Here is a 26601-nt window from a genome sequence, read left to right as displayed (position 1 = left end):
CTATCAAACTCCATCTCCTGATTCCGTGCCATAGTTAACCATCTCGTGTGTAAAGATACTTATTGCCCTGGTTTGTAGTTCAAGCGTCATTGAATGTGCAAGAAAGAGTGATTCAGTTAAGTTAAAGATAACCTGTATTTTGCCTTTATTTACTTACTAAACTCCTTAATACACTTATGACTAGGTGGCCAAATTCCACTCCAACTCCATTTTCAAATTTGCTGATGAGTCCATCATGTTGGGTCGGATCTCAAACAATGACGAGACAGAGTGCAGGGTAGAGTTCGAGAATCTGGTGAAATGGTGCGATGACAATAATCTCTCCCTCAATGTCAATAAAATGAAGGAGCTCGTCATCAACTTCAGGAAGCATAGTGGAGGACATGCCCCTGTCTACATCAACAGGGATGATGCGTTACAAACACCCCCAAATGATGTACCACCCTCCCCACTCCCCATCGACTTCGTCACATACCTCCTGGCTTTTTTCAACTTGGCCTCATGAATGGCTTCTCCACCTACCCACACCAACTGGGCAGTGTAATATCCCGGTCAATTGGTTTGTTAACAAGCGCATTTGATTTTAATTATTTGTTTTAATATGGTGAGTCTGCTGCTGATTTTGAAACCAGCCCACCTGCCCCATGTTAGACAGCTCAAGGGTAGGTGGGAAGAGAGTCTGGGCACCCCTCGTATCTCCCTCCGAGCAGTGGGTCTAGTTTGTAACTGAACCATCTGATTGGTTTGTAGTGTTCTGTCATTTTGTTTATTATTTTGCCTCCCAATCTTTATTTCCCGTCTACTTGAGCCAGTTTCCTTTCCAACTCCAAAGATGTGTGGGTTAGGTTGATTGGCCATGCTAAATTACCCCTTAATGTCAGGGGGATGAACCGGTTACGGGGATAGGGCCTGGGTGGGATTGCTGTCAGTGCAGGCTTGATGGGCCGAATGGCCTCCTTGTGCACCGCAGGGATTCTACGATCTCATGGAATTTATCCCTCTTCAGTTCAGCAACTTCACATTAGAGTTTTCCCAGTCTGTTCTCATAATTTAAAGAAGAGCTAAGCAGGTTTATCAGTAAGCCGGTTTCCTCTGTTCTTGTAATCAATAAGCCTGTCCTGGTCAGGGTTCTTCAGTAATAGCAGCCAATAATAAAAGGTTAGGCATTTTAATAGAACATTATTCAGCAAATCTCGTGGTGAGCCAGGAAGAACAGAAGTCTCCTTTTGACTCCACGGTTGTCCTGCCTTCTCTCATACTGCTCCTCAGAACGACTTCCAGGTCTGCTGCACTTGAAATCAGTGACCCAGCAATCAGCATCCTCAAATGAGGGAGTTACCTGTCAAGGCAACGCAGGTTTTGGCAGCTCATGCCAAAAAAAACTTACTGAGACCTGATAGGTTTAAGGTGTGAGGGGCAAGGTTTAAAGGAGATGTACAAGGTAGATTTTTTACACAGAGAGTAGAGGGTGCCTGGAACTCGTTGCCAGGAGAGGTAGTGGAAGCGGATACGGTAGTGACTTTTAAGGTTGACAAGTACATGAATAGGATGGGAATAGAGGGATATGGTCCCTGGAAGCGTAGGGGCTTTTAGTCACATCAGGCAGCATGGTCAGTGCAGGTTTGGAGGCCCGAAGGGCCTGTTCCTGTGCGGTAATTCTCTTTGTTCTTTGAGGCTGGTTTTAATGCTGGGCCTCCCAGTTGGGCTCATGAGGATCCAGAATAATTTCCACCCCTTAGTTTCAACAGTATAATAAAGATATGGCAGTTTCTTGATTGCAACAATTTCATGTGCACCATTCTAATGGATTCTCCTTCCTACATTTTTTCACAATCTAATTTCATTGGATTTTTCTGTGCAGCATTTTTATTCCCAGAGTCATTATCAAGACAGCTAACAGACAAAGATGACAAAGAAAGATTTTTCAGAGATGCGCTTTTATTTCTACTGACAGAGCTACCTTTATAAAACTATGTTACAAAGAAACACACATTTTGTGGATTTCTTCTTTGGACCATTTCAAATCGTCATCTACTCTTCAGCGGAGGACTAATGGGCAAAACAAAATTGCAAATGGTTAAATCAATATCATGTAAAGATTGCTTTTAAAATATTATTTATATTTTGACAAACAATAGAAATCTTTACCAACATTTTTAGTCAATGTATTTTAAGCTCCACTCTTTATTCAGTTTTGAAATCATTTACATCCAGCATACCTTCACACTTATGTCACGGCTTTTGCTTCTCAGTTTGTTGACTTGAGATTCTGCAATGTCAGCACGTTCCTCGGCTTCCTCCAGTTCATGCTGCACCTTCCTAAACTTGGACAGGTGAATGTTGGCCTGTTCCTCCTAAAGGGGATATAATCGAAGAAATGATTAGGTTGCAGGTTTGGATATTGAATATTGTAGGAGAATGTAGCTGTTCACTTAGAATCATAGAATCTCCACAGTGCAGAAGGAGGCCATTCGGCCTATTGAGCCTGCACCGACAACAATCCCACCCAGACCCTATCCCCGTAACCCCACATATTTACCGTGCTAATCCCACTGACACAAAGGGTCAATTTACAATGGCCTAATCAACCTGACCCACACATCTTTGGAGTTGGTTAATAAAAGTGTGAATCTTTCACAAAAGATTTGACAAATATGTTTGGAAGGGTGACTACCAGGTCTAAAGCTGTGATTCACACATTTTGATACCTATAATCCAACTATTCACAAGCTACACCAGCTTTTCATTCTTTGTGAGAAAAAACTGAAGAATGAATTCGTTTATCACATTGTTCTTTTATATCTGCAACTTGAATTTGAATCCAGCCTAAATTGGATGGAAGTCTCGATACACCGATTGGACATTGCTTTGTGCAGTGTGTAAATATTTCCCTTTATATCTGGGACTTCAGTCTCCATGCATTTGACAAAGGAGAGCATTTTCACTTTCTGAACTGTCTTTTCATTCGTTAGAGAGCTTTATTAATATATACAGTGTTTGATTTGCATCTCAAACACAGACACAATCATTTCTGTGCCAAACATTTCTGTGTCGGTGCAAAACAACATATAATCTATGAAAAAATAGGTGAAGCTTCATAAATATGTTTACAAGTTCCATAAGAACCTTATTTAGATTCTAGATAACAGAACAAACATTTCTGATATTCAAAAGAGTGAGATATGAATCAGGAAATCATAATCTAACTCTACTGGGAAAAATGTTTGAGGGTATTGCACTTTGTGGTTCCAAAGAACAAAAAAAATTAGAAGCAATCATTTTGAGAATTCTTTGAAACTATAGCAGATGAAGATTGCCCATTGGATTTGAGGAACCATGTGTAATTTTTTTTAAATCCGAGGCCAGGGGAAATTTAACAATTGCGAGGTAAACTGAAAATTTCCTTCGAAATAGAATGTTGAAGATGGGGTCACGAGAAGGCCTTGGCAGGTAGGATTAAGGAAAACCCGAAGGCGTTCTATAAATATGTGAAGAGTAAAAGGATGAGACGTGAAGGAATAGGGCCCATAAAAGGTGAAGGCGGGAAAATCTGTACGGAACCAGTAGAAATGGCAGAGGTGCTGAATGAGTATTTTGCCTCGGTTTTCACAGAGGAGAAGGACCTGGATGGATGTGCTGCGGGCTTGCGGTGGACTGAAAAGATTGAGTATGTGGACTTTAACAAAGAGGTTGTGCTGGAATCTTTGAATGCCTTATGAGGATAGGCTGTTCTTTGTTCTTTGTTAAATATAAAAGGTGATTAAATGCAATCGCGTACATCCAGACCAATTAATTGGAATATGCAATGGTGCACAGATTTTAATATAGAAAGGTTATAAAATGAAAGGTGAAAAATTTCAGATTAATGATAGTTCACTGAAACCTTCCGCTGCTCTGGCTTATGTTGTTAACAAAGAACAAAGAACATTACAGCACAGGAACAGGCCCTTCGGCCCTCCAAGCCCGCGCCGCTCCCTGGTCCAAACAAGACCATTCTTTTGTATCCCTCCATTCCCACTCCGTTCATGTGGCTATCTAGATAAGTCTTGAACATTCCCAGTGTGTCCGCCTCCACCACTTTGCCCGGCAGTGCATTCCAGGCCCCCACCACCCTCTGTGTAAAATACGTCCTTCTGATATCCGTGTTAAACCTCCCCGCCCTCACCTTGAACCTATGACCCCTCGTGAACGTCACCACCGATCTGGGAAAAAGCTTCCCACCGTTCACCCTTTCTCTGCCTTTCATAATTTTATACACGTCTATTAGGTCACCCCTCATCCTCCGTCTTTCCAGTGAGAACAACCCCAGTTTACTCAATCTCTCCTCATAACTAAGCCCTTCCATACCAGGCAACATCCTGGTAACCCTCCTCTGCACTCTCTCTAAGGCCTCCACGTCCTTCTGGTTCAGAACTGGGCGCAGTATTCCAAATGTGGTCGAACCAACGTTCTATACAACTTCAACATCAGACCCCAACTTTTATACTCTATGCCCCGTCCTATAAAGGCAAGCATGCCATATGCCTTATTCACTACCTTCTCCACCTGTGACGTCACCTTCAAGGATCTGTGGACTTGCACACCCAGGTCCCTCTGCGTATCTATACCCTTTATGGTTCTGCCATTTATCGTATAGCTCCCCCCTACGTTAGTTCTACCAAAATGCATCACTTCACCATAACAAAGAAAAAAAATCTAAGATAATTCTCAAAGCACTTGAGTACAATATAGTTAATTGTAACCTTTTATTGATGGTGAACCCATGGAGAGGCAAGTGGTATTGTCATTGGACTGCTAATCCAGAGCCCCAGAGCAAATGGTGACATTTGAATTCAATAAAAATCTGGAATTAAAAACGTCTAATAATGACCATTGTTGACTATTATAAAAAAGAACCTTCTGGTTCACTGATGGCCTTTAGGGAAGGAACTCTGCCATCCTCAATTGGTTTTGCCTACAGGTGGTACAGATCCAAAGCAATGTGGTTGACTGGCAAGCCACTCAATTGAATTTGACGATTCAGTTGATAATGACAGCAATGATTCTGTACCATAGTTCTGGATTTGGATTCACGTTAATGTGAATTGAAGTTCACAATGCTAAATATGTTCTTATTGAACAGGATACATAAATCATTGAAATGAGATGGTGTTAAGCCTAATGACCCACTATGATTTATTTACGATCAGATTTTTGATATTCCTGACTTGCCTTTAATGTAGATTGCACAAGTATTTGATGAACTTTACACTGCAGGAAAAAACTCAAATATTTGAAGATAAATTTTAGCTTTACGAAATAACATCCAAAAAACATTTTGAAGGAACTACAGTCCTCGATACTTACAGTCTCCTCGCATTGCCTCTTGTAAGCCTTAACTTTCAGCTGCAGTTTATCAACTAAGTCCTGCAGTCTCAGAACATTTTTCCTGTCTTCCTCAGACTGTAAATAATGCAAAAGAGGCAGCAGTTACATTGATACTTTGTAAAAGTAATGATTAGCACCAGTTCCCACAATGATGTTCCCATGCCAAATAACCAGGTTATAAATACCTGATAAGTCAGTTCCTTGACTCTCCTTTCATATTTGCGAACACCTTTGACGGCATCAGCACCTCGTTTCTGCTCAGCTTCCAGTTCATTTTCCAGCTCACGCACCTAAACCAGCCACCAAATGGCATTAATTATTTTACATCCATGCAAGATACGTACTGCTGCAAAATTATGCAGTTTGTTTTGCAGCCAAAACTTCATTATATTCACAAGCCTTAGCAAGCAGCACATGATAACACAGTTATGCCACTTACCCTAGCCTCCAGTTTCTGGAGTTGTTTCTTTCCTCCTTTCATTGCCAGCTGCTCAGCCTCATCCAGCCGATGCTGCAGGTCCTTCACTGTCTGCTCAAGGTTCTTCTTCATTCTTTCAAGGTGAGAACTGGTATCTTGTTCCTTCTTCAGCTCTTCAGCCATCATGGCAGCCTTATAACCGCGAGGTAATGGAGCAAATCATTATTCAAGCCCCAACTTGAAATAGTATGAACAAAGTAATTGAGTGTGGCAAAACACCATTTGTGAAAATATGATCATATAATTAAGTTAACTTGTGGCTTACATCTGTGATAGCCTTCTTTGCTTTTTCTTCAGCATTCCTCGATTCCTGAATTGTGTCCTCCATTTCAGTTTGGAGATGATTCAGATCAGCATCCAGCTTCTTCTTGGTGTTGATGAGACTTGTGTTCTGCAAGGAAAGTCAATTTGTAAAAACATGTTTTGTAGGAATTGTAAACTGTAACCACAAATAGGCTCAAGCCTTGTTTATAAGCCCCATGACTGAACAAATGGAAATTCAATTTACAATTTATTGTGGGTTTTCCAGAAATTGGGAATTGAGGCAGTGAAAGGGTGGCATAAGCTGCAGCCTCCTGTCACTGATGTTCCTTCAAACCAACCAGTTAATCTGGTTCCAGGTGGGAAATGCATCTCACACTATTAATGAGTTTCTGCCATTCATTCCAACAGAATCACCTCATGCAGGCCTTGCCAGCTTCCTTGGTGATCTTAGGCCTCAGCCACACTCTTCCCAAGTTCAAATTGTCATCAATGTCTGTACAAACCTGTGAGTGCAGCAGCTGTACTCTCTCAGTGACATCAACAAGCTCTTGTTCAGCAATTTTGCGAGATCTATCTGTCTGTTCCAGTGCTGCTCTCATTTCTTCAATCTCAGCCTGCTGCAAACCACTTCTGCGCTCAACCATGGCCAATTGCTCCTTCAAGTCTTCCTGGCTTCTGACAGCATCATCCAGATGTAACTGGGTATCCTATTTAGATGGCAGAAATATGTTGAAAGCAGATATTGCAGTGAACCATAGTATTTATATTATATTAACAAAAATTCAAATGATTTATTGAATTAAATCTTGAGTAGTTTGACAATTCTAAAACTGCTAGTTAGCTCATGGAAAAATGTATTATATTTACTTTAGTGACAGAAGGTTGCACAGAATTTTGGAGTAGATTAAAATTTACAATAAATCAAATAGAAATACCCTATGAAACAAACCTTTAGTTGACCCTGCAGGTTTCTGAGATGTTTCTGAGCTTCGGAAGCCTGACGGTTTGCATGTCCTAACTGAATCTCCATTTCATTTAGATCACCCTCCATTTTCTTTTTGATTCTTAGAGCATCATTTCTGCTTCTGATTTCTGCGTCCAAGGCACTTTGCATTGTCTCTACAACCCTCTGGTGGTTCCTCTTCAGCTGGTCAATCTCCTCATCTTTCTCTGCAATTTTCCGATCAATTTCAGATTTGATTTGGTTCATTTCTAGCTGAAGACGGAGGATCTTGCTCTCTTCATGTTCCAGAGAAGCCTATAATTTTTCAAAATTTCACATGTGACAGTCATAACAGTTGCTTGTACTCTCTATAATCCTAATGTGCACTAAATTCATCTATCCTTACATTGTTGGAACATAGAACTACAGGAAAGGAAGTAAGTTATTTAGCCACTTGAGCATGTTCTGCCATTCAATGAGATTATGACTGATCTGTGACTTAACTTCATATATCTGCCTTTGTCTCATATCCCTTTGAACATTTAGTTCATATCATATCTATCGCTTTCTGATTTACAATCAAAAATTGATCAAGCATCAGTTGCCATATGTCGAAGAGATTTTCAAACTTCTGCAACTGTTTGTTTGTAGATGTTATTTGATGATTATCTACTGAAGAAAGCTGGCAATACTTAAAGCTGGTAAGTCACCAGGACTGGATTAGATGCATTCAAGGACACTAAAAGAAAAAAAAGGGTTGAAAGTATGGAAGCACTGGCAATAATCTTCCAATCCACTTTAGACACAGAGGTGGTGCAAGAGGATTGAGGATTTGCAAATTCATAAGTACAAAATTTGTTTAAAAACGAGTGTATGGAAACCCCAGAGACTACAGGCCAATTAGTTTAAGGTCTGTGATGCAAAGTCTTTCAAAAATTATAACCTGTCACAAAATTAAATCAGTTGAACAAATATGGATTAATTATCAAATGCCAGTCTGGATTGTTTACAACGTAAATGTATTTAAGAAACTTGATAAAGTTCTGTCAGGTGTTAACAGATTGATGACAGTAATGAAATTGACATGCTGTACATGGATTTCCAAAAGGTGGCTGATTAAATGCCACATATCATTACTTAACATGTAACTTGGAAGTATTGTGAATTGTGGGGAGATAGTGATAGACGTGAAGGGGACTTAGACAGACTGATGGAAGTTGGGGGCGGGGGGGAGATGCGGCAGGTGAAATAATGTAGAAAAATGTGCAGTGATACATTTTAGTAGGAAGAGTGAGGAGGGGTAATATAAAATAAAAGATACAATAATAAAGGGGTGCAGGAGCAGAGGGACCTAGGGTATATGTGCACATATCGTTCAAGGTAGCAGGCAGGTTGAGACAGTGATTAAAAGGCATATGCGAGTTGGCCTTTATAAACAGAAGCATTGTGCTCTGCTAAACCTTTATAAGACACTGGTTTGGTCTCAATTGGAGCCTTGTGTCTAATTCTGGGCATCAAACTTCAGGAAGAATGTGAAGACACAGAAGATGCAGAAAAGAGTTTCAAGAATGGTTCCAGGGAACTTCAGTCACATGGATAGATTGGAGAAGCTGGAGCAGCTCTCATTAGAGAATAGGTTGAAAAAGGATTTAATAATAGTGTTCAAACACATGAGGGCCCTGGACAGAGTAGACAGGGAGAAAATATTTCCATTGTTGGAAGGGTGGAAAATGAAGAGGCACCATTTCAAGTTGACTAGCTGAAGAATCCAAAAATTGCACAAGGAAATTTTCTTTACGCAGTGAGTGGATAGGGTCTGGAATAACCTGCCTGAGAGTATGTTCGGGACAGATTTAGTTGTGGCTTTCAATACCTTTTTAAATTATTTGATGACAAAATTTGGATGGGCTACAGGGAAATGGTGCGGCAGTGGGACTGCTGAGCTGCTCTTGCAGAGAGTCAGCACGGTTAGAATGGGCCAAATGACCTCCTTCTATGCTGTAACAATGCTATGATTTTGTGTTTCTTTGATTCATGATTGCAAGCGAACATTAGCTTGCGGATATCAATGTGGAAAAGTAAGAGTTGTAACATCTGAGTTTCAAAAATGCATTTTGAAAAACTCATTGTAAAAACAGTAACCCTGGCACAAAGTTATGCCAATCAATGTGCAATGACAATTTTGTGTATAAATCCATTGGTTTACCTGTTAGTCAAATGTACAGAAAATTATCCTTTGGAAAAGTCACTCAGAAATTACACTCAATGGACATCATTGAATGAGTTCTCTATCAAATAGTGGGGGCGATCTTGAACCCATGTTCGCCGTCCGTGCAAATGTCAGCAGGGGCTCAAGATTTGGAAGTCACGGTTTTCGCTGGGAGGAACACGACTTTGAACTTTCCGTGCCCCTTGCTGGTGACGTCATTTACATGCATTTTGATATAATTAGACACCTCCACTGCCGTTTGTTGACACCTGGCCTTATCCTCAAACCGTTTGCAACAGGTTTACACAGATGTGAACCTGTCATGGGGCTCTCTTTGGGGGCTTAAAGCTAAGTATAGCCTCCAAACGATGAGGGACTGGCCAGGAAATGCCCTCTGGCACTGCCTCTTGGCATGTGTCCGCAATACCAGGTTGGCACCATGCCACCCTAGCAGTGTTATCCTCGCAATGCCAACCTGTGCATGTTTGGAGCCTCTTAGGGAGCAGCGCGGGGTATACATACAGATGTGGTTGTGGGCCAGGAGTGGACTGACAAGCAGTGGATGCTGGCAGTGGTCGTTTGGCAGGGATAGAGAAGGGTAGGGGGAAAAAAAGGGGCCCATGATTGCAGGGGGTTACAAATGGGGCCAAGGAGCACAGAGGGGCAGGTAGAAGTGGCTGATGATCACCCGGGGGAATGGGTAGCGAAGGGGCTGATGATAGCGGGGGTGGAAGGGGGTCAGAGTGAATGCTGGCTCCGATCGGGCATGGAGACGGGAACTACTGAGGCCACCATGGTGGGGTGGGTGAGGTTTTACTCCTCTGTTCAGGATGTCCTTTAAGGATGGTGATTTCTGTGCAGCAACAGTTTCGGCCCCTTCACCCGTATGATAGCTTAAATAGCGTCTCCTTGATTTTTTTTGGCAAATGTCATAAGTTCTGCGGGGAGAACTGACTGGTTCCTCTGAAGAGAAACACACCAGTTTTCACACCAGAAACAACATTTTTTGGTAAGATTTCGCCTGTTGACTGATAGGTCTTTCAAACAATTTTAATGCATGAGATGAGTGTTGCAACTCTTAATTTATTTGACAAATACTATGATTCTAAACTTCTATTGTGTAAGGATTAAATTAAAACAATTATTAGTTTTACCTCTGCTTCCTCTAGAGCTGCTTGAATTTCACTCTTCTCCTGCTCAGCTGTCTTCTTTGCCTTTTCTATCTCATGGAGGGCCTTGCTGCTTTCAGCCAGATGCTCAGTCAGATCAGAGATCTCCTCTAGTTTATGAAAAAAGTTTAAAGTTATACCTATTTTGTGGTGATTTAGCTAAGATTACCAGACCAATATATGCTTCTACTCTTGATGTGAGACTGATTTAATAGTGCAACGCACAATAGGCAAGAAGAGCACTTTACTATAGATTTTAACAGCAATGTAAACACATGTACATTTATTAATATTAACATTCTTAAATGCTTAAAATAATAAGGAAGGTTTAAGACTTACGCTGCAGATTCTTGTTTTCTCGTTTAAGAGTTTCAAGTTGTTCCAGAGACTCCTCGTATGCATTCTTCATCTTGAAGAGCTCAGTGCTCACACTGCGAGACTCCTTCTGAGCTGCTTCCAGTTCAGCCTGGCTTTCTTCAAATTTCTGTTTCCAGTCTGCCAGGATCTGTAGTGGACAATTGAAAAAGGTACAAATGAAGTATGAGAATGCGATTCAATCCCAATGCTGACATGAGATGATAGTTGAGGAATATGGAATGCAGACTGCAAGACTGGAACTAAACTTCGGAACGCGACTCGCCTGTTGTTAAAGAACTTGATGCATGCATGTTTAAACAGAAGCACAAAGGTCTGCTTCTGAACGATTATATTTTATTAGGCAGAAGAGGGAATGGTACTTGCATGCTTATGATACTCAAAAGGATTCAGTACTAAGTTTTAAAATGTCCAGGAAATGCAGTGCACAGTTTGAGTGCATTTAAAACTTGTCTTTAAACAATAGAAGTAGGTATTTCAACCCCTTGAGTTTCTTCTGCTATCTTATTAGATCATGGCTGAGCATGTGTCTCAACTTCATATATCTCCTTCCCTGTTTATACCTGTTAAATGTACCCAACAAAAATCTATCAATTTCAGGCTTCTTCGTTTTGATTTGGACATCATTCACAGCATTTTCTCGAAGAATGAATTGCACTTCAACTGTTGTGAAGAGCTCTGTCCGATCAAAAGTCCAGTCGAATCCTATGTCAAACCTGTACCTAGCTATAGCTGAATTTGCTTAACATTAATATGAAACTGCTGTTATATATAGAATGATAGAGAATGAAAAATAATAATAAACAAACTCTTACCTTGTCAAAGTTCTTCTGTTTCTTGTCAAGAGCTGCTGCTGCTGAGTTTGCCCTCTCCACATCTATCATAAGATCCTCCACTTCATTTTGCAATCTCTGTTTTGTCTTTTCCAGTGAAGCACATTTGGAGTTCACAGCCTCAATGTGCTCTTCTGCATCCTGCAAGCGCTGAGCAAGCTTTTTCCTAAAATGTGCAAAAGCAAAGATGCTCTAATAACATCATTTTAAACAGCATTTTGTGGGAAACCAAACTCTCATTTCATTCTAACATACTTGGCCTCCTCCAGTTCCTCTGTGCGCTGAATTGCATCAGTTTCGTATTTTGTTCTCCACTGAGCTACTTCGCTGTTGGCCTTGGACATGCCACGTTGGAGCTCGGCCTTTGCCTCCTGTTCCTCTTCATATTGCTCACGGAGCAAATCACAGTCATGGCGGGCTGATTGCAGGGCATGTGCCAAGGCACCCTTAGCCTGAAATAATTACCAAGTTGGTGATAGCATAATAGTTAATATATCTGTGGTTATTACTATGTTAATAAATCTTGATACTTTGCTTATGGATGACAAGGAATATTGCCACTTATAATGGTAGCATCTGAGATCTATTACTGGACAATCAAATGGCAAAACATAATATTTTATAAGGTTTCAAATTGGACAATTTAAATTAATTATTAATATTTTCTTCTGAAGCTAATATGCATTTATTACTTAAATTATTCTGGTACCTTTGTTTCCTCCTCCAGCTGTCTCTTGAGCTCCTCAGTCTGCTGAGTATATGCTTGTTTGCCTCTTGTTAGTTGAGATACCAAGGCTTCTTTCTCCTCCAACTGGCGATTCAGTTCACCTGCAAATCAGAAGTGATTCCAAGCAAAGTATTACAAAAAATGTTGTATTTCCTACACACCAATGAAAATGGTTATGCAAGTGATAAATACCATTTTCTGTTCCAAGGCGTGCTTTGTGAGTTGATAAATCGTTGATCAAACGGTGATGCTCATCATGTTTGGTCTTCAGTTCACTGACCTGGTCCTCAAGAGTCCGGGCCACTTTCTCAAGGTTTGCCTAAAGCCAATATGCAGAATTGTCAAAGGATGTGAAACCAAACAGACAACAATTATTTGGCATATTTATAGGAAGGAGGAGGTTTGGTAACATTGGAACCATACCTTGTTTTTAGACACAGATTCCATGTTGCTAGCAAGGTCATCAATTTCCATCTTCAACTCACTCTTTTCTTTCTCTAGTTTCTGTTTGACACGTTGCAGGTTGTCGATTTGTTCCCCAAGTTCTGCAACACTATCAGCCTGCTTCTTGCGAAGAGCAGCAGCCGTGGCTTCATGCTGTAGGGTGGACTCTTCCAGATCGCGGCGCATCTTCTGAAATTCTGCTTCTCGTTTCTTGTTCATTTCAATCTGTGCTGCAGTGACACCGCCAGCTTCTTCAAGACGTTCACTGATCTCTTCAAGTTCCCGGGAAAGATCAGCTCTCTGTTTCTCAGTCTTGGCACGAGAGGCACGTTCAGCTTCAATTTCTTCTTCAAGCTCTTCAATACGAGCCTTAAGATGAATATGTATTGATTGTAATTTTGGAACAAGTAACATCAGTTCATGCACATAACCTTTACAAAGGATGGATCACTTATGTTATGAACATATGAATCACCTGTAATTCTTTAATCTTTTTCTGCAGTTGTGAAGCCAAAGCCTGCTCATCTTCAACTTTGCTTTGAAGTTGGCTGATCTCAAATTCCTTCCTTTAATAGTAAGAGTGATAAATTCAACAAAATCACTTAGTAAGGCAATTTCTGTATTCTTAATGAACTCACAGCAGAGAACTATTTCACTGACAGGCTAAGATGTGGGGCTATTTAAAACGCAGCCTTATTTCTTGTGTTAACTTCATATTATTCACAATGAAGAGCACTCTTGTTTGAACAGTGACACTAGACTATAGACATTAGATGGGTTACTAATGCTCCAATGACTAATGTTTCATAGAATTCCTACAGTACAGAAGGAGGCCATTTGGCCCATCGAATCTGTATCGACCACAATCCCACCCAAGCCCTATTCCCATAACCTCACACATTTACCCTGCCAATCCACTGACACTAGGATCAATTTAGAATGGCGAATCAATCTATCCCGCACATCTTTGGACTGTGGGAGGAAATCAGAGCACCTGGAGGAAACCCACACAGACTTGGGGAGAACGTGCAAAGTCCACACAGAAAGTCACCCGAGGCTGGAACTGCACCTGGGTCTCTGGCGCTGTGAGGCAGCAATGCTAACCACTGTGCCACCGTGCTGCCCAGTCATAATGTCTGAAATCTGTTTTCACTGATATGCTGAAACTAGGGAATACATATAATGCATCATTAAGTATCATCATATTACTTTCTATGAACAGTACTCTGGTTAGAATAACTATGTTAGAAAACATAAAATCAGAAGATAATCATGAGATCAAATGGTTGAGTTAATATCTTCTGACTGAAGATTCAACGTCTCCAATAATGAGTTCCATTTTCTTATCAACAGGGCAGATAGTAAAGATATTGAAAGGAAGGTGAGCAAAAACTGAGATAAATACTGACTTTTTTAACTTTTCATCCAGCTGCTGCTTATCATTTTCCAAATCCATCGTGGTTTCCTGTGCCAGCTTCAAGTCACCTTCAAGCTTTCTCTTAGCACGTTCAAGATCCATGCGAAGTTTCTTCTCCTGCTCCAGAGAACCTTCAAGCTTTAAAGGGAAAAACAAATTTGATTAAAATTTGGCACAAACAATGATTGTACCCTCAAATCCATTTGCTCTCATTCTGTTTAAGAAGACTTACATCATCAACTTGTTGCTCCAGCTTCGTCTTTGTTTTGGTCAGAGTGTTGACTTTGTCTTCCTCTGCCTGAAGATCATCTAAGGTCTGCTGATGGGCCTCTTGGAGGGCTTTCTTTTCCTTAGTTACTTTCGCAATGCTTTCATCAAGAGTAGCCATCTCTTCAGTGAGGTTTTTCACCTGTGTTCATCAAAAATCAAGTGCACAAAATAATTTCATAAAGTGTAATCAACAGATATGAGCATTCTGCAGTGAGTTATAGATCTACTATACATTTTAAAGACCGCCTCTTCATACCTTGTTCTCTGTTGCATGTTTTTCTTTTTCAACTTTGGCTAAAGTGAGCTCCAAATCATCAATATCTTTCTTCAATTCTGAACACTCATCCTCCAGTTTCCTCTTCTTAGCTGTAAGTTCAGCATTTATCTCTTCTTCATCTTCCAATCTTTCATTAGCTTCTTTCACTTTTGCTTCCAGTTGAATTTTATTCTTAATCAATCCCTCGCATCTTTCTTCTGCATCTGCCAGAGTTTCACTTTCCTGCAGAAAATTGATACAGGTAGTTATATCAGGCTATGGTTTTATATGTTGTTTAGAAACTTGCCATAATAAAATTGTAAACATTGATACCGCTTGGACTTGGAGTTCAAGGTCATTCTTTTCCTGTACAATAGCCACCATTTTCTCTTCCAATTCCTTCCTTCGTGCTTCAGATTTGGTAAGTGCCTCCTTAGTTTTCGCAAACTCATCTTTCATATTTGCCATTTCCTTCTCAGTTTCTGCACTCTTCAGAAGAGGTTTGATTTTGAAATACAATTGCATCCATGGCCAGTGTTTGACATTTGTGAATGAACGGATGTTGTACTGTAGAGTATACAGTGCTTCCCTGAAGAATACAGTTAGACAGAGGAACACAGTGCATAACCATCCTTCAATTGATTTTGTATCAGAAAAAAATCATAAAACGTATAAACATTTTTACTGACAAATATACTTTTTTGATCTTCATATATGAAGATGTTTACCTCCTTTCCATCATTCTCTGAAATTCAACTCTCATTAGGAATCCACGACAAATAGCCTGGGTACGGGTCACGAGTTGCGCCAACTTTTCGTCTCTCATCTCTTCAAGTGTACCCAAGAGACCGGCCTTAAAGAACACCTTTAAAAAATTAAAGTAAGTGTTCACATTTCATGATTAACGCACCAAATAAAATTTTAAAATCAATTTTGTTTTGAATTGATACTCGAATGTTTGTGTGTGGAAATGGTTCATTCCCTCCAAATGGAGTGGTTTGTCGTGGGTCTGGATTAGTTCCATATATCTAACCCCATAATAATGCAAGAACTATAAGGGAACTTTTTTGCTTTCCTAATATAAAAGCAAAGCTGTATTTATAGGTTCATTGACATGTTATTTCACAGTGAGAAACGTCAATTTTAAATCTAATTACCTTTGTGTGTCCAAATTTGTACTGTGTATGATCTACGTCAATGGATCCCAGTAACTTCTCAGAAGCCTTCTTGCTGTCGATGAACTGGCCTTCAGGAATGGCACTTGCATTAAGAATCCTGTATCTGTTGCATCAGAGTTTTAAGCACATTATTGATTTTTCTCTCTAAAATTCCACATCCTTACAATTCCACAGAATAAATAATTTAGGTGCAGTGTTTGAGTTCCATTACCTTTGCTTGAAGTCACCGTAGATGATTCTGCTTGGGAATCCCTTTCTGCAGATTCTGATGCCTTCAAGCACACCATTGCACCTCAGCTGGTGAATGACAAGGGCATTTTCCATGGCACCTGATGAATGCAACAGAATGATTAAAATGCAACGCATCAAACAATTATTCCAAGACCCGAAAGGTTGACAACAATTGACTGCATCCATCAGTATATAGCAAGGGAATCACACTTGCCTGGTGTCTTTGTCTCATTGGGGATGAGACAACGCACAAAGTGTGGGTGTGTGGTTCTCAAGTTAGCCATCAGCTTGCCCAAATTTTCCTGTGCATTGAACAGAAAAGTAATTTGATCTCCAGTTTTGTCCCAATTTATTTGTAACAATAATACAAGAGAAACAATTTATTAATCAATATTATGCTAGCTGACTCAAATTTACTAAAATTTGGTTTGCTGCATGTTGTAAATATATATGTCAGAGCAACTCACCCTAAACAGAGCAGATACTGTCTGGAAGGAAGAACCCTTCTTTTTGCCACCTTTCTTTCCCGCGGCTTCAGCTACAACAAAGCAACAAATTAGTTTGTTCTAAACTGATTAGGAAACATGTGAACACAATGTTAACAAAAAGCAATATCAATATTTGAGTGTCTTGGAAATTTACCTTCAGCGGATACAGCGTAGAGTTGAGCCAATAGTTTCACTGATGATTTCTGGAATAGGCCAATTACAGTTTCATTCAGGGGGTCCTTGTTCTTGTCCAGCCAGCCAGTAATGTTGTAGTCCACAGTGCCAGCATAATGGACCAGTGAGAAGTGAGCTTCAGCCTTTCCTTTGGCAGGCTTGGGTTTCTGGAAGTTGTTTGACTTACCAAGATGCTGATCATACAGCTTATTCTTGAAAGAAGTGTCTGAGGCCTTGGGGAACATGCACTCCTCTTCCAGGATTGAGAAGATACCCATGGGCTGGAGCAATGATAAAGATAGTTAACATTGAGACATTTAATGAATAAAGTTGGGTCCACATAATTGTATTTCAGTTCCAATTAATGTCTTACGTGATATCACTGACCTTTTCAATGAGTTCAATGCAAGCAGCCAGATCCATTCCAAAGTCAATGAATTCCCATTCAATTCCTTCCTTCTTGTACTCTTCTTGTTCCAGAACAAACATGTGGTGGTTGAAGAACTGCTGCAGTTTCTCATTGGTGAAGTTGATACATAACTGTTCCAAGCTGTTGTACTAAATATACAGAGCAAATTAATGTCTCATTTAAGTGTTGGATTGTGCTTTTTATTGCAGTAAAGTTTCAGTAATTTATTTTGTTGATATTTATGTTTCTGATTCTTACATCAAAAATTTCGAACCCAGCAATATCCAGCACACCAATGAAGAACTGTCTGGCCTGTTTGGTGTCCAATTGCTGATTGATACGGATAACCATCCACAAGAACATTTTCTCAAAAATGGATTTGGAAAGGGCACCAACTGAGTTGTAGACCTGAAAGAATACAATAATCATCATAGTCAAAAACCTAAAGTAAATATATTCAAGGTTTACAGAGATGTCACTTTACAAAATTCTTCAAAGTTTACCTGCTGAACAGTTTGACCTTTGGTCACAAATTCATTGCCAACCTTCACTCTTGGATAACATAAAGCCTTCAGCAAATCTGCAGAGTTGAGTCCAGTCAGGTAAGCAACCTTGTCGGCATCTAATAAAATAGAAATGACAATCCAGTATATTTGTGTATAACATCTAATTTTAAATATGGAATGCTGCTCTGAGAAGAACATTACGAAACAAAATTTTATTTGCTTAGTTAACATGTCTTACATCACTGCTGGGAGGTCTTGTGTCACAATGACTAGCATCCCTTTGGGTTCATACCCCACTGGCCATGGAAAGCGCATTCATGATGTGGTCAAACAGGTTGAGTATCAACCTACAAATCCTTTCAACACGCGCCAATGGTAGGCAGTAACCATGGCAGAGATTGCTGGTCATCTGGCAAGAAAAGTCGGATCCTCTACTGTCTATGGCTCCAGAGTACGTCAGGTAAAAGTGCATGTTGCTATAGACATCCACACTCCCTGAGTGACATGTAATACGCCACTGGGGACCTAAAGATCAACACACTTATTTTCCACACAGTGTTCAAGATAATAGTACTATTCAGATATCAGATTGGCAAATGCAAAGTTTGTTCCTGTATAAAGTAGGGAATGTTATATTCGGTCTTTCTTTCATAGAACATAGGACATAGAACAGTACAGCACAGAACAGGCCCTTCGGCCCACGATGTTGTGCCGAGTTTTATCTGAAACCAAGATCAAGCTATCCCACTCCCTATCATCCTGGTGTGCTTCATGTGCCTATCCAATAACCGCTTAAAGGTTCCTAAAGTGTCTGACTCCACTATCACTGCAGGCAGTCCATTCCACACCCCAACCACTCTCTGCGTAAAGAACCTACCTCTGATATCCTTCCTATATCTCCCACCACGAACCCTATAGTTATGCCCCCTTGTAATAGCTCCATCCACCCGAGGAAATAGTCTTTGAACGTTCACTCTATCTATCCCCTTCATCATTTTATAAACCTCTATTAAGTCTCCCCTCAGCCTCCTCCGCTCCAGAGAGAACAGCCCTAGCTCCCTCAACCTTTCCTCATAAGACCTCCCCTCCAAACCAGGCAGCATCCTGGTAAATCTCCTCTGCACTCTTTCCAGCGCTTCCACATCCTTCCTATAGTGAGGTGACCAGAACTGCACACAATATTCCAAATGTGGTCTCACCAAGGTCCTGTACAGTTGCAGCATAACCCCACGGCTCTTAAACTCCAACCCCCTGTTAATAAAAGCTAACACACTATAGGCCTTCTTCACAGCTCTATCCACTTGAGTGGCAACCTTTAGAGATCTGTGGATATGGACCCCAAGATCTCTCTGTTCCTCCACAGTCTTCAGAACCCTACCTTTGACCCTGTAATCCACATTTAAATTAGTCCTACCAAAATTAATCACCTCACATTTATCAGGGTTAAACTCCATTTGCCATTTTTCAGCCCAGCTTTGCATCCTATCTATGTCTCTTTGCAGCCTACAACAGCCCTCCACCTCATCCACTACTCCACCAATCTTGGTGTCATCAGCAAATTTACTGATCCACCCTTCAGCCCCCTCCTCTAAGTCATTAATAAAAATCACAAAGAGCAGAGGACCAAGCACTGATCCCTGTGGCACTCCGCTAGCAACCTGCCTCCAATCCAAAAATTTTCCATCGACCACCACCCTCTGTCTTCGATCAGATAGCCAGTTACCTATCCAATCGGCCAACTTTCCCTCTATCCCACACCTCCTCACTTTCATCATAAGCCGACCATGGGGGACCTTATCAAACGCCTTACTAAAATCCATGTATATGACATCAACTGCCCTACCTTCATCAACACACTTAGTTACCTCCTCAAAAAATTCTCTCAAATTTGTGAGTCATGACTTGCCCTTCACGAATCCATGCTGACTATCCTGGATTAATCCGCATCATTCTAAATGGTCGTAAATCCCATCCCTAAGGACCTTTTCCATCAATTTACCAACCACCGAAGTAAGACTAACCGGTCTATAATTACCAGGGTCATTTCTATTCCCTTTCTTAAACAGAGGAACAACATTCGCCACTCTCCAGTCCTCTGGCACCATCCGCGTGGACAGTGAGGACCCAAAAATCGAAGCCAAAGGCTCTGCAATCTCATCCCTTGCCTCCCAAAGAATCCTAGGATCCTTTCATGAGACATTAGCTCTGTTGGCTAGGTGGCCAGATTGTGAGGCAGAATGACGTCTACAGTGTGGGTTCAATTCCCATACTGGCTGTGATAGTTCATTCTGGCCTGTTTTCTTACCTTGGCAACGCTTATGGAGTAAGCTATGTATAACCAGTGGTCTCTTTCAGAGGGTCATCCATACTCAAATCGTTGGCTCTATTCTCTCCACAGATGCTGTCAGACCTGCTGAATTTTTCCTGCATTTTCTGTTTTTGTCTCTTTCTCACTAATGGAGAGAGATATACCTATGGTCCTTTTTGCACCAAGTCTAAATTGCTTCAATGGATAATGTAAAATAAGGACAGTACTTGCACATGTTTATATCACAGGATGTCATACTTTATACCAAAGGGTTACTTTTTAATTGCAGCCAATCATGTTTCCTGTTCTACAGAGTAATAATTTAACATTTGGTTTAAGGTGTATCCTGAAAAGTATTCCACTGCCATTTTTCAGAGGCACGCGCACACACGCACCGGCACGCATACACACTCTGTAGATATACCATAGTGAAATCGCTGAAATAACTGATTAGAGGACAGTGTTCTCTATCTCTGCAATCTAACTGACTGAAGGGATCATGATACTAACCATAGTATATACAGGCACTGGACTAATAAAGGAGATGCAGATAATTCCTTCCACATTTAAGAATGGCTTAGACTTTACAGTGATCATGGCAGCAAGGCTGTCAGTGTTCACCATTATTACCCCACTGAAACGGACAGAAACTTTGGGAGTCTACACATGCACAGAATAATGTGGAAAATCTGAAGTTACTGTCAGTTATTCAAGATTTCCCCAGAGTCTGTGACATTGAGTTCCCCAATCTGCTACCAAGGGAAATGAACTAATGAGCATTTCCTCTCTTATACTGTTAGTTTCTCTCAAAATCCCTTAAAAAGTATAGCTTGTTGGATGACATGTAACTGGGCTTTTAATTGTGTGTTAAATTCGTAATTACTGCTAAACAGCTTCACTGGCCCTGGAAGATTAATTTCATGCTTGTTCAATGTCAGGTTTCAGATATAACTATTTCCTTATTAGGAGGATAAATACTTCCACGTTTTACAAATATAAATAGGCTCTTTTTACTTGATATTTTTGCCTCTGTCTTTCTGCAATCTAATCATTAATTTCACTATTTGGAGATTTAAATTAAAAATAATACATAAAGTTTTTCTAACTTTAAGGGCGGCACGGTAGCACAGTGGTTAGCACTGCTGCTTCACAGCTCCAGGGACCTAGGTTCGATTCCCGGCTTGGGTCACTGTCTGTGTGGAGTTTGCACATTCTCCTCGTGTCTGCGTGGGTTTCCTCCGGGTGCTCCGGTTTCCTCCCACAGTCCAAAGATGTGCGGGTTAGGTTGATTGGCCATGCTAAAATTGCCCTTCGTGTCCTGAGATGCGTAGGTTAGAGGGATTAGTGGGTGGATATGGGGGTAGGGCCTGGGTGGGATTGTGGTCGGTGCAGACTCGATGGACCGAATGGCCTCTTTCTGTACTGGAGGGTTTCTATGATAACTTCCTGGTTATGGTCTGGAAGAACACTTCAGTGTAATTGGTTGATTTTCCTCCTTGGTGACCTCACTGCTACTGCACACCTTGAAATGACCTTAATTTGGCAGCAGATTGTCAGGAAGGGGAGGTTATTGCCACAGACATCACAAGAGCTTTCTTTGAGGTCAGCAGCGCAAAATTGCCCCAGTATTGTTCCAGAATGTTAAAATAACGCCTGTATTGTATGAGATTATAAATTGAAATACACTATGTCACAGAATATTCTTCTGAATGTCCAGACTTTAGTAAATACTGTCGTGATGTGAGATGTCTGAAACTGTTACCTTCTGTGCCTTCTGGCTCGGCCTGCTCCTCACGTTGTTTTTGCTTGAATTTCATGTTCCCCAAGTGCATTACTGCACCAGTGAATTTGTAGATGCCCCATTTCTCATCATTGGTGAAGCCCAGGATGTCGATGGCAGTCTTTAAACCCAAACAATAGATTTAGGATCCAGCAAAAATAAATTACTTGTTATAACTGGAAACAGTTTCAAACGGTTTGAAATCTTTCATCTACTTAATTATGGATAAAAAGAAATTTACTTTAAAATATCATTCTGCCATATTATACCTCAAAACAGTCTACATTTTCATTTCATTTCTGATAAACATTGCTTGACTTTATCCTGTCGGTGTATATTCCATATTGTTTTCATTCTAGACGTGTTTTGCACCAGTGAAAAAGGGATTGGCGCTGACTGCCTGAATTTTTAAATACTTTAGGAGGCATGAGTCAGGATAAGAAAATACAACTGAAGATGCACGGCTGATACTCACATCAGTCGCCACCAATTCTTCCGTATCGTCGATACTAGTAACGGAAATCTCACCCTGGCTGATGAACTGATAATCATAGGGGTTGGTGGTAATGAGACAACTCTCTGCAGAAAGCAAAACAAGTGTTTTGTTGGAGGAATTGTGATGAAGGGAATGAAACTTGTGTTTCACCCAATTTTATAGTCAGGCTTTCCCTTTCCCACTCAGACAACCTGTCAAATTCAGTTTCAATTCGCCATTTGAATGGTATACATTATACTGACAAACTAATGATTGGATTAATGAAATGAATATCAGATAAAGTTGACAAATAACATCATTAATTAGAAGAGACCAGATTTTATTTCAAACGATCTATTCATAGGACGAGGTTAAGGTATATTTACCGTGTTAGAACTAATCATTTCAACCTGGCAAAGAACAGAAATAAAGGGAGCAACTTGCCAAAACTTCCATCCTTACCAACAATTTCTGGTTTGTGATTGGTCATCATCTGATAGAAAATGTGGTAACTCCTTTCCGCTTTTAGCTGGAATGTTACTCTGGATTTTTCCAGTAGATCTGGAGAGAATGTACACACACAAATATAGATCCACTGAAGAACCCGCATGTATGTTGAAAATTTGATTGGCTGATATTTACAAATAAAGTTCAGCAGAACTTACAGGTTTCAATATCAGCAGAAGACAGTTTCCCAGTGGTGCCAAAGTGAATTCTGATGAATTTACCCTGGAAAGTAAAGATCATTTATAATTTCACAACAGGTGCACAGTTGAGTTTGTATTATTGAATCATCCATTGTGTTGCCAATAAGTGTCGCGCACACTCGGGGCTCCGATTTATGCAACTGCCGGAAATGTGCAGGAAACTTACGAAGCGAGACGAGTTGTCATTCCTCACGGTCTTGGCATTACCAAAGGCTTCCAGCAGTGGGTTGGCCTGGATGATTTGATCCTCCAGGGAGCCCTGTAAAAATATCAGGACTTGGAGCATTTACCGAGTCAAGAAATTAGTTACAGCCAAACAGCAAGAAATTGGCGAATTTTACTGTATCGATTTTCTTTTACCTGCATCTTTCCGGATTGTTGAGCCTCTTTCTTCTTGGCGTCCCCCCCGGCAGCACCAACTGATGCAAAGTACTGGATGACACGTTTCGTGTTCACAGTCTTTCCGGCACCAGATTCTCCGCTGGACGGGGCAAGAGTAGAAAATGACGAATTCGTGAATTAACAGAGGCGATTAAAAATGCCGGAGTGAATTCCAATTGCATTAACAACTCTGCTGAATATGTTAAAGCAGCAACACTTACGTGATCAAAATGGACTGGTTTTCACGATCTGCAAATAAAACGAACGTGAGATCAAAGTTTAGATAACTGAGTTTCGCCGAAATTTATTCCGATTTTCGACGAGAATGAAAAGAATTCCTCGCTGAACACCCGACACAACGAATTAAAACCCACAGACTCACCAGTTTGCATGAACTGATAGGCATTGTCAGAGATGGAGAAGATGTGTGGAGGAGCCTCTTGTCGCTTCTTGCCTCTGTAACCGGTCACCACCTCCGGATCGTACACTGGCAACCACTTGTAGGGATTCACAGTGACACAGAACAACCCGGAGTAGGTCTAAAGTCAGAGGAAGCAATTAAAGATCTTTAATGTCTACAATTATCGTTTTCATTTAGTAATCTGAAGTTTCTGTACTTACATAGATCATCCAGGCTGCATAACGCTCTTTGAGGTTAAACAGCACGGATGCTTCATTCAAGTGGGTCATCATGGCCATGTCCTCGATTTTATCGAATTTCGGAGGGTTCATTGGGAGGACGTCATCGTCTTTGACAGTTAGTGTCTGAAAAATGATCCACAAACCTACCATGTTATTTAAAGTAATGTGTGTTTTGTGAAAACACTAAAGCGTTTCAGGATGATTTACTTATTTTTAAAATTTCAACCGACCTGCTTGGACTCAAGTGTCTCAACGGTGGCTTTACCACCCTCTCTACTCTTGACTGTAGCTTTCACGTACAATTCTTTTGGTTCGGGGACATAGCAGGCTGTTTTAGCATCGAATGGTTTGTTCTGAGCCTCCAATCGCTCCTTATCGCTTTTACGCAAAAAGGGCGCCGCCTTTCCAAACACTGCCATTTCCGCATCCCCCATGGCTTCGGTTTATTGCTAAAATAAACAGGTGTGTTTATATAAATAACAGAATCAGCATCTTATATTGCATCATTTCTTGACACGATTAAGTACTTCCTTGGTTTATCGGAAAGCAAGATCCCTCACATTTGAACTCAATCTAATCTAACTGCTTGTAGAGGTAAAAGTGTCAATTCCTATTTTAACAGTCACTCCGTTGCCGTGCTCATGTAAAGCCGACTTGTGACACTAATAAATAAACTTTAAAACGTAATGGCGAGCCCCTCTAAACATGAAAGCTATTCAGATCCTTAAAATGATTGATGATCTGTGATTTGACAGACACGAGATTACAAAATGCAATTTGTGTGTTAATGACGATAAAATCTGTAAGACGCCTCCGCGAGCGACATGTTAGCACATTCAGGAGTAGCTGTTTCTCACATGAAGCCTATTGTTACGATTTTCCTGGTTTATTCATTTCTAGGAAAAGAAAACACATCTTTGGATTGGTGATCCCAGGTTACTGCCAAAAGGCCGGGTGTGCCTTGACATTTTCAAAACCAGAGCATTTGTGTTGTGTGCCGCTGAATTTAATAGGTTGGAAACGTCCTGTCATGTGAATTTGTCTGGCATCTGAAGAATGCCAAAGTGATTTAAAGCTTTTAATGGTCCTGAATAATTCTGTGTTAAGTGATTTCCAAACTGTAAGAAGCAATGCCCGATCGCCCAGCCACTTTTACATAGACCGTGTACGGTTTATGTGCCCTTGGTCTGATACATGGTGTTGTGCTTCTTGCAGCTGAACCAGCTGCTTGCAGTGAGATATTTATGAGGTAACAGCCTCTTTGATAGCAGCAAGGCAAACTAGATGTGAAATGACCCTGAAATCCTTTTGTCTGCAAGACCCACTGTCAAACCCAAACAGTGGCATTGACTCGTTTTCTATTCAAGAAATTTGAGTTCACATTTGGTTGTCATAACATCCGTTACCTTTATGCGTCCCCGGTAAGAAAAATCCTTCACAGCAATTCTAGTAAAAAAAATTCACAACAAATCAATCAATTTTACTTCTTTGGATCCGATTTTAACGGACGAATTACATTTATGTCTTTTGACGCTTATATTGAGATAATTTTCTGGATTGATTCATTCTGTTAAACTTTACATAATTTGATGAGATCACCTCCGTACTGAAAAATAAAATCAGCACCTTCACTCAGATACTTGAGAAAGTTAGCAAGAAACTTACCCTGATGGTTGGACACCAGCAGCTTTCTCTATTTCCTAGACAACTTATATACGTGTGTTTCTTGTCGATACAGCAAGTCCTGCTCCTATATTTAGCGTACAAAAGATGGTTGCTTTAAGTGGTATTCCAATATCAGGATATAATTAGAGAAGCAAGATCAGTAATTTGATGATGGTTTTTGACCATCGATCCAGTCCCCATCATGTATACCCATATTAGTTGAGCCCGTGAAACTGAGTATGACAAGTCTGTTATATTCCTGTCCTGTTTTTAACATCTTCATGGACTGAATCTCTAAAATAGACTTGTGCTGATCAGGTGAAACTTTCCTCATCAGCAAAGACTGCATATATCATTAAGAAATCTAATTGCAAGCATATAACTTGCTGTTGATAGGTTTACTCCTTCCGTTGTCGGTAACATTTTGGAAATATGGCCACAACATCTTGTTTCTGTAACATTTTAATTAAAATACAAAATTGCACCTTATTCTCATTTTGCTATCTAGCGTGAAGAGCAAGCAGAACCTGTCTGTGAAATTGCCTTCATTTCCCTTGGCCTGGCTGCAGCCCACTTGTGCCCAGTTTCTCACCACGTGCTGATCTATTAAATCTCTCTATTACCTTGTAAATTTTTCCTTTATTGCAATAGTCATTGAACTTCAAAAGTACTTCATTGACTGTAAAGCATTGTGAGCTGTGTGGTTCTCATAGAGAGCACTGTATAAATGTAAGTTGTCACTTTTCTTTATTCAGTTTAACATCGTGTCCTTATCGGAGCTGATGGCTTCGATTGCCAGAACAAGTGATGGTGCTTCTTCATCAGATGCCTGGTGCATCTATGATCAGTCATAAAGAGGCTGGACTGCTGAAAGTTCTTGGACATCTGAAATGAGAAATGCAAAA

The 26601-nt window shown here is 40.5% G+C and overlaps 2 protein-coding genes across 22 annotated transcripts in view; one reads left to right on the top strand and one right to left on the bottom strand.

The window, feature by feature from the left end:
- gas7b (growth arrest-specific 7b) overlaps positions 1-26601 on the top strand; it is a 718490-nt gene that overhangs the window by 26106 nt on the left and 665783 nt on the right. The gene's annotated exons all lie outside the window — the stretch shown is intronic.
- Positions 1919-26530, bottom strand: LOC144501531 (myosin-4-like). Its single transcript, XM_078225353.1, has 42 exons — positions 26320-26530; positions 25697-25781; positions 25438-25477; positions 24262-24480; positions 24011-24154; positions 23772-23928; positions 23611-23638; positions 23369-23489; positions 23175-23267; positions 22967-23030; positions 22764-22862; positions 22302-22405; positions 21809-21947; positions 17736-17854; positions 17491-17640; positions 17211-17381; positions 16804-17104; positions 16629-16699; positions 16376-16463; positions 16142-16259; positions 15910-16033; positions 15481-15617; positions 15086-15341; positions 14753-14995; positions 14459-14635; positions 14219-14364; positions 13285-13375; positions 12789-13178; positions 12558-12684; positions 12348-12466; positions 11894-12090; positions 11621-11804; positions 10770-10935; positions 10416-10540; positions 7059-7367; positions 6613-6816; positions 6111-6236; positions 5807-5977; positions 5553-5657; positions 5347-5442; positions 2220-2354; positions 1919-2049 (listed from the first exon to the last, which is right to left on the bottom strand). Exons 4-42 carry the CDS (start codon positions 24463-24465, stop codon positions 2032-2034), a joined length of 5817 nt encoding a protein of 1938 aa, XP_078081479.1. The 5' UTR covers positions 24466-24480; positions 25438-25477; positions 25697-25781; positions 26320-26530; the 3' UTR covers positions 1919-2031.

This window comes from Mustelus asterias, chromosome 12 (assembly GCF_964213995.1).
Source record: "Mustelus asterias chromosome 12, sMusAst1.hap1.1, whole genome shotgun sequence".
NCBI classification, from domain to species: Eukaryota; Metazoa; Chordata; class Chondrichthyes; order Carcharhiniformes; family Triakidae; genus Mustelus; species Mustelus asterias.
Note: the sequence above shows the minus strand (reverse complement) of the source record. Positions and strands in the feature narration are given on the sequence as shown.

Coding starts and splice junctions, on each gene's coding strand:
- LOC144501531 (XM_078225353.1), bottom strand. CDS start 24,465: ATGGGGGATGCGGAAATGGCAGTGTTTGGAAAGGCGGCGCCCTTTTTG. Junction 23,929..24,010: donor ATGCAGCCTGGATGATCTAT/GTAAGTACAGAA, acceptor CTCTGACTTTAG/ACCTACTCCGGGTTGTTCTG. Junction 13,179..13,284: donor AAAAGATTAAAGAATTACAG/GTGATTCATATG, acceptor ATTCATCTTAAG/GCTCGTATTGAAGAGCTTGA.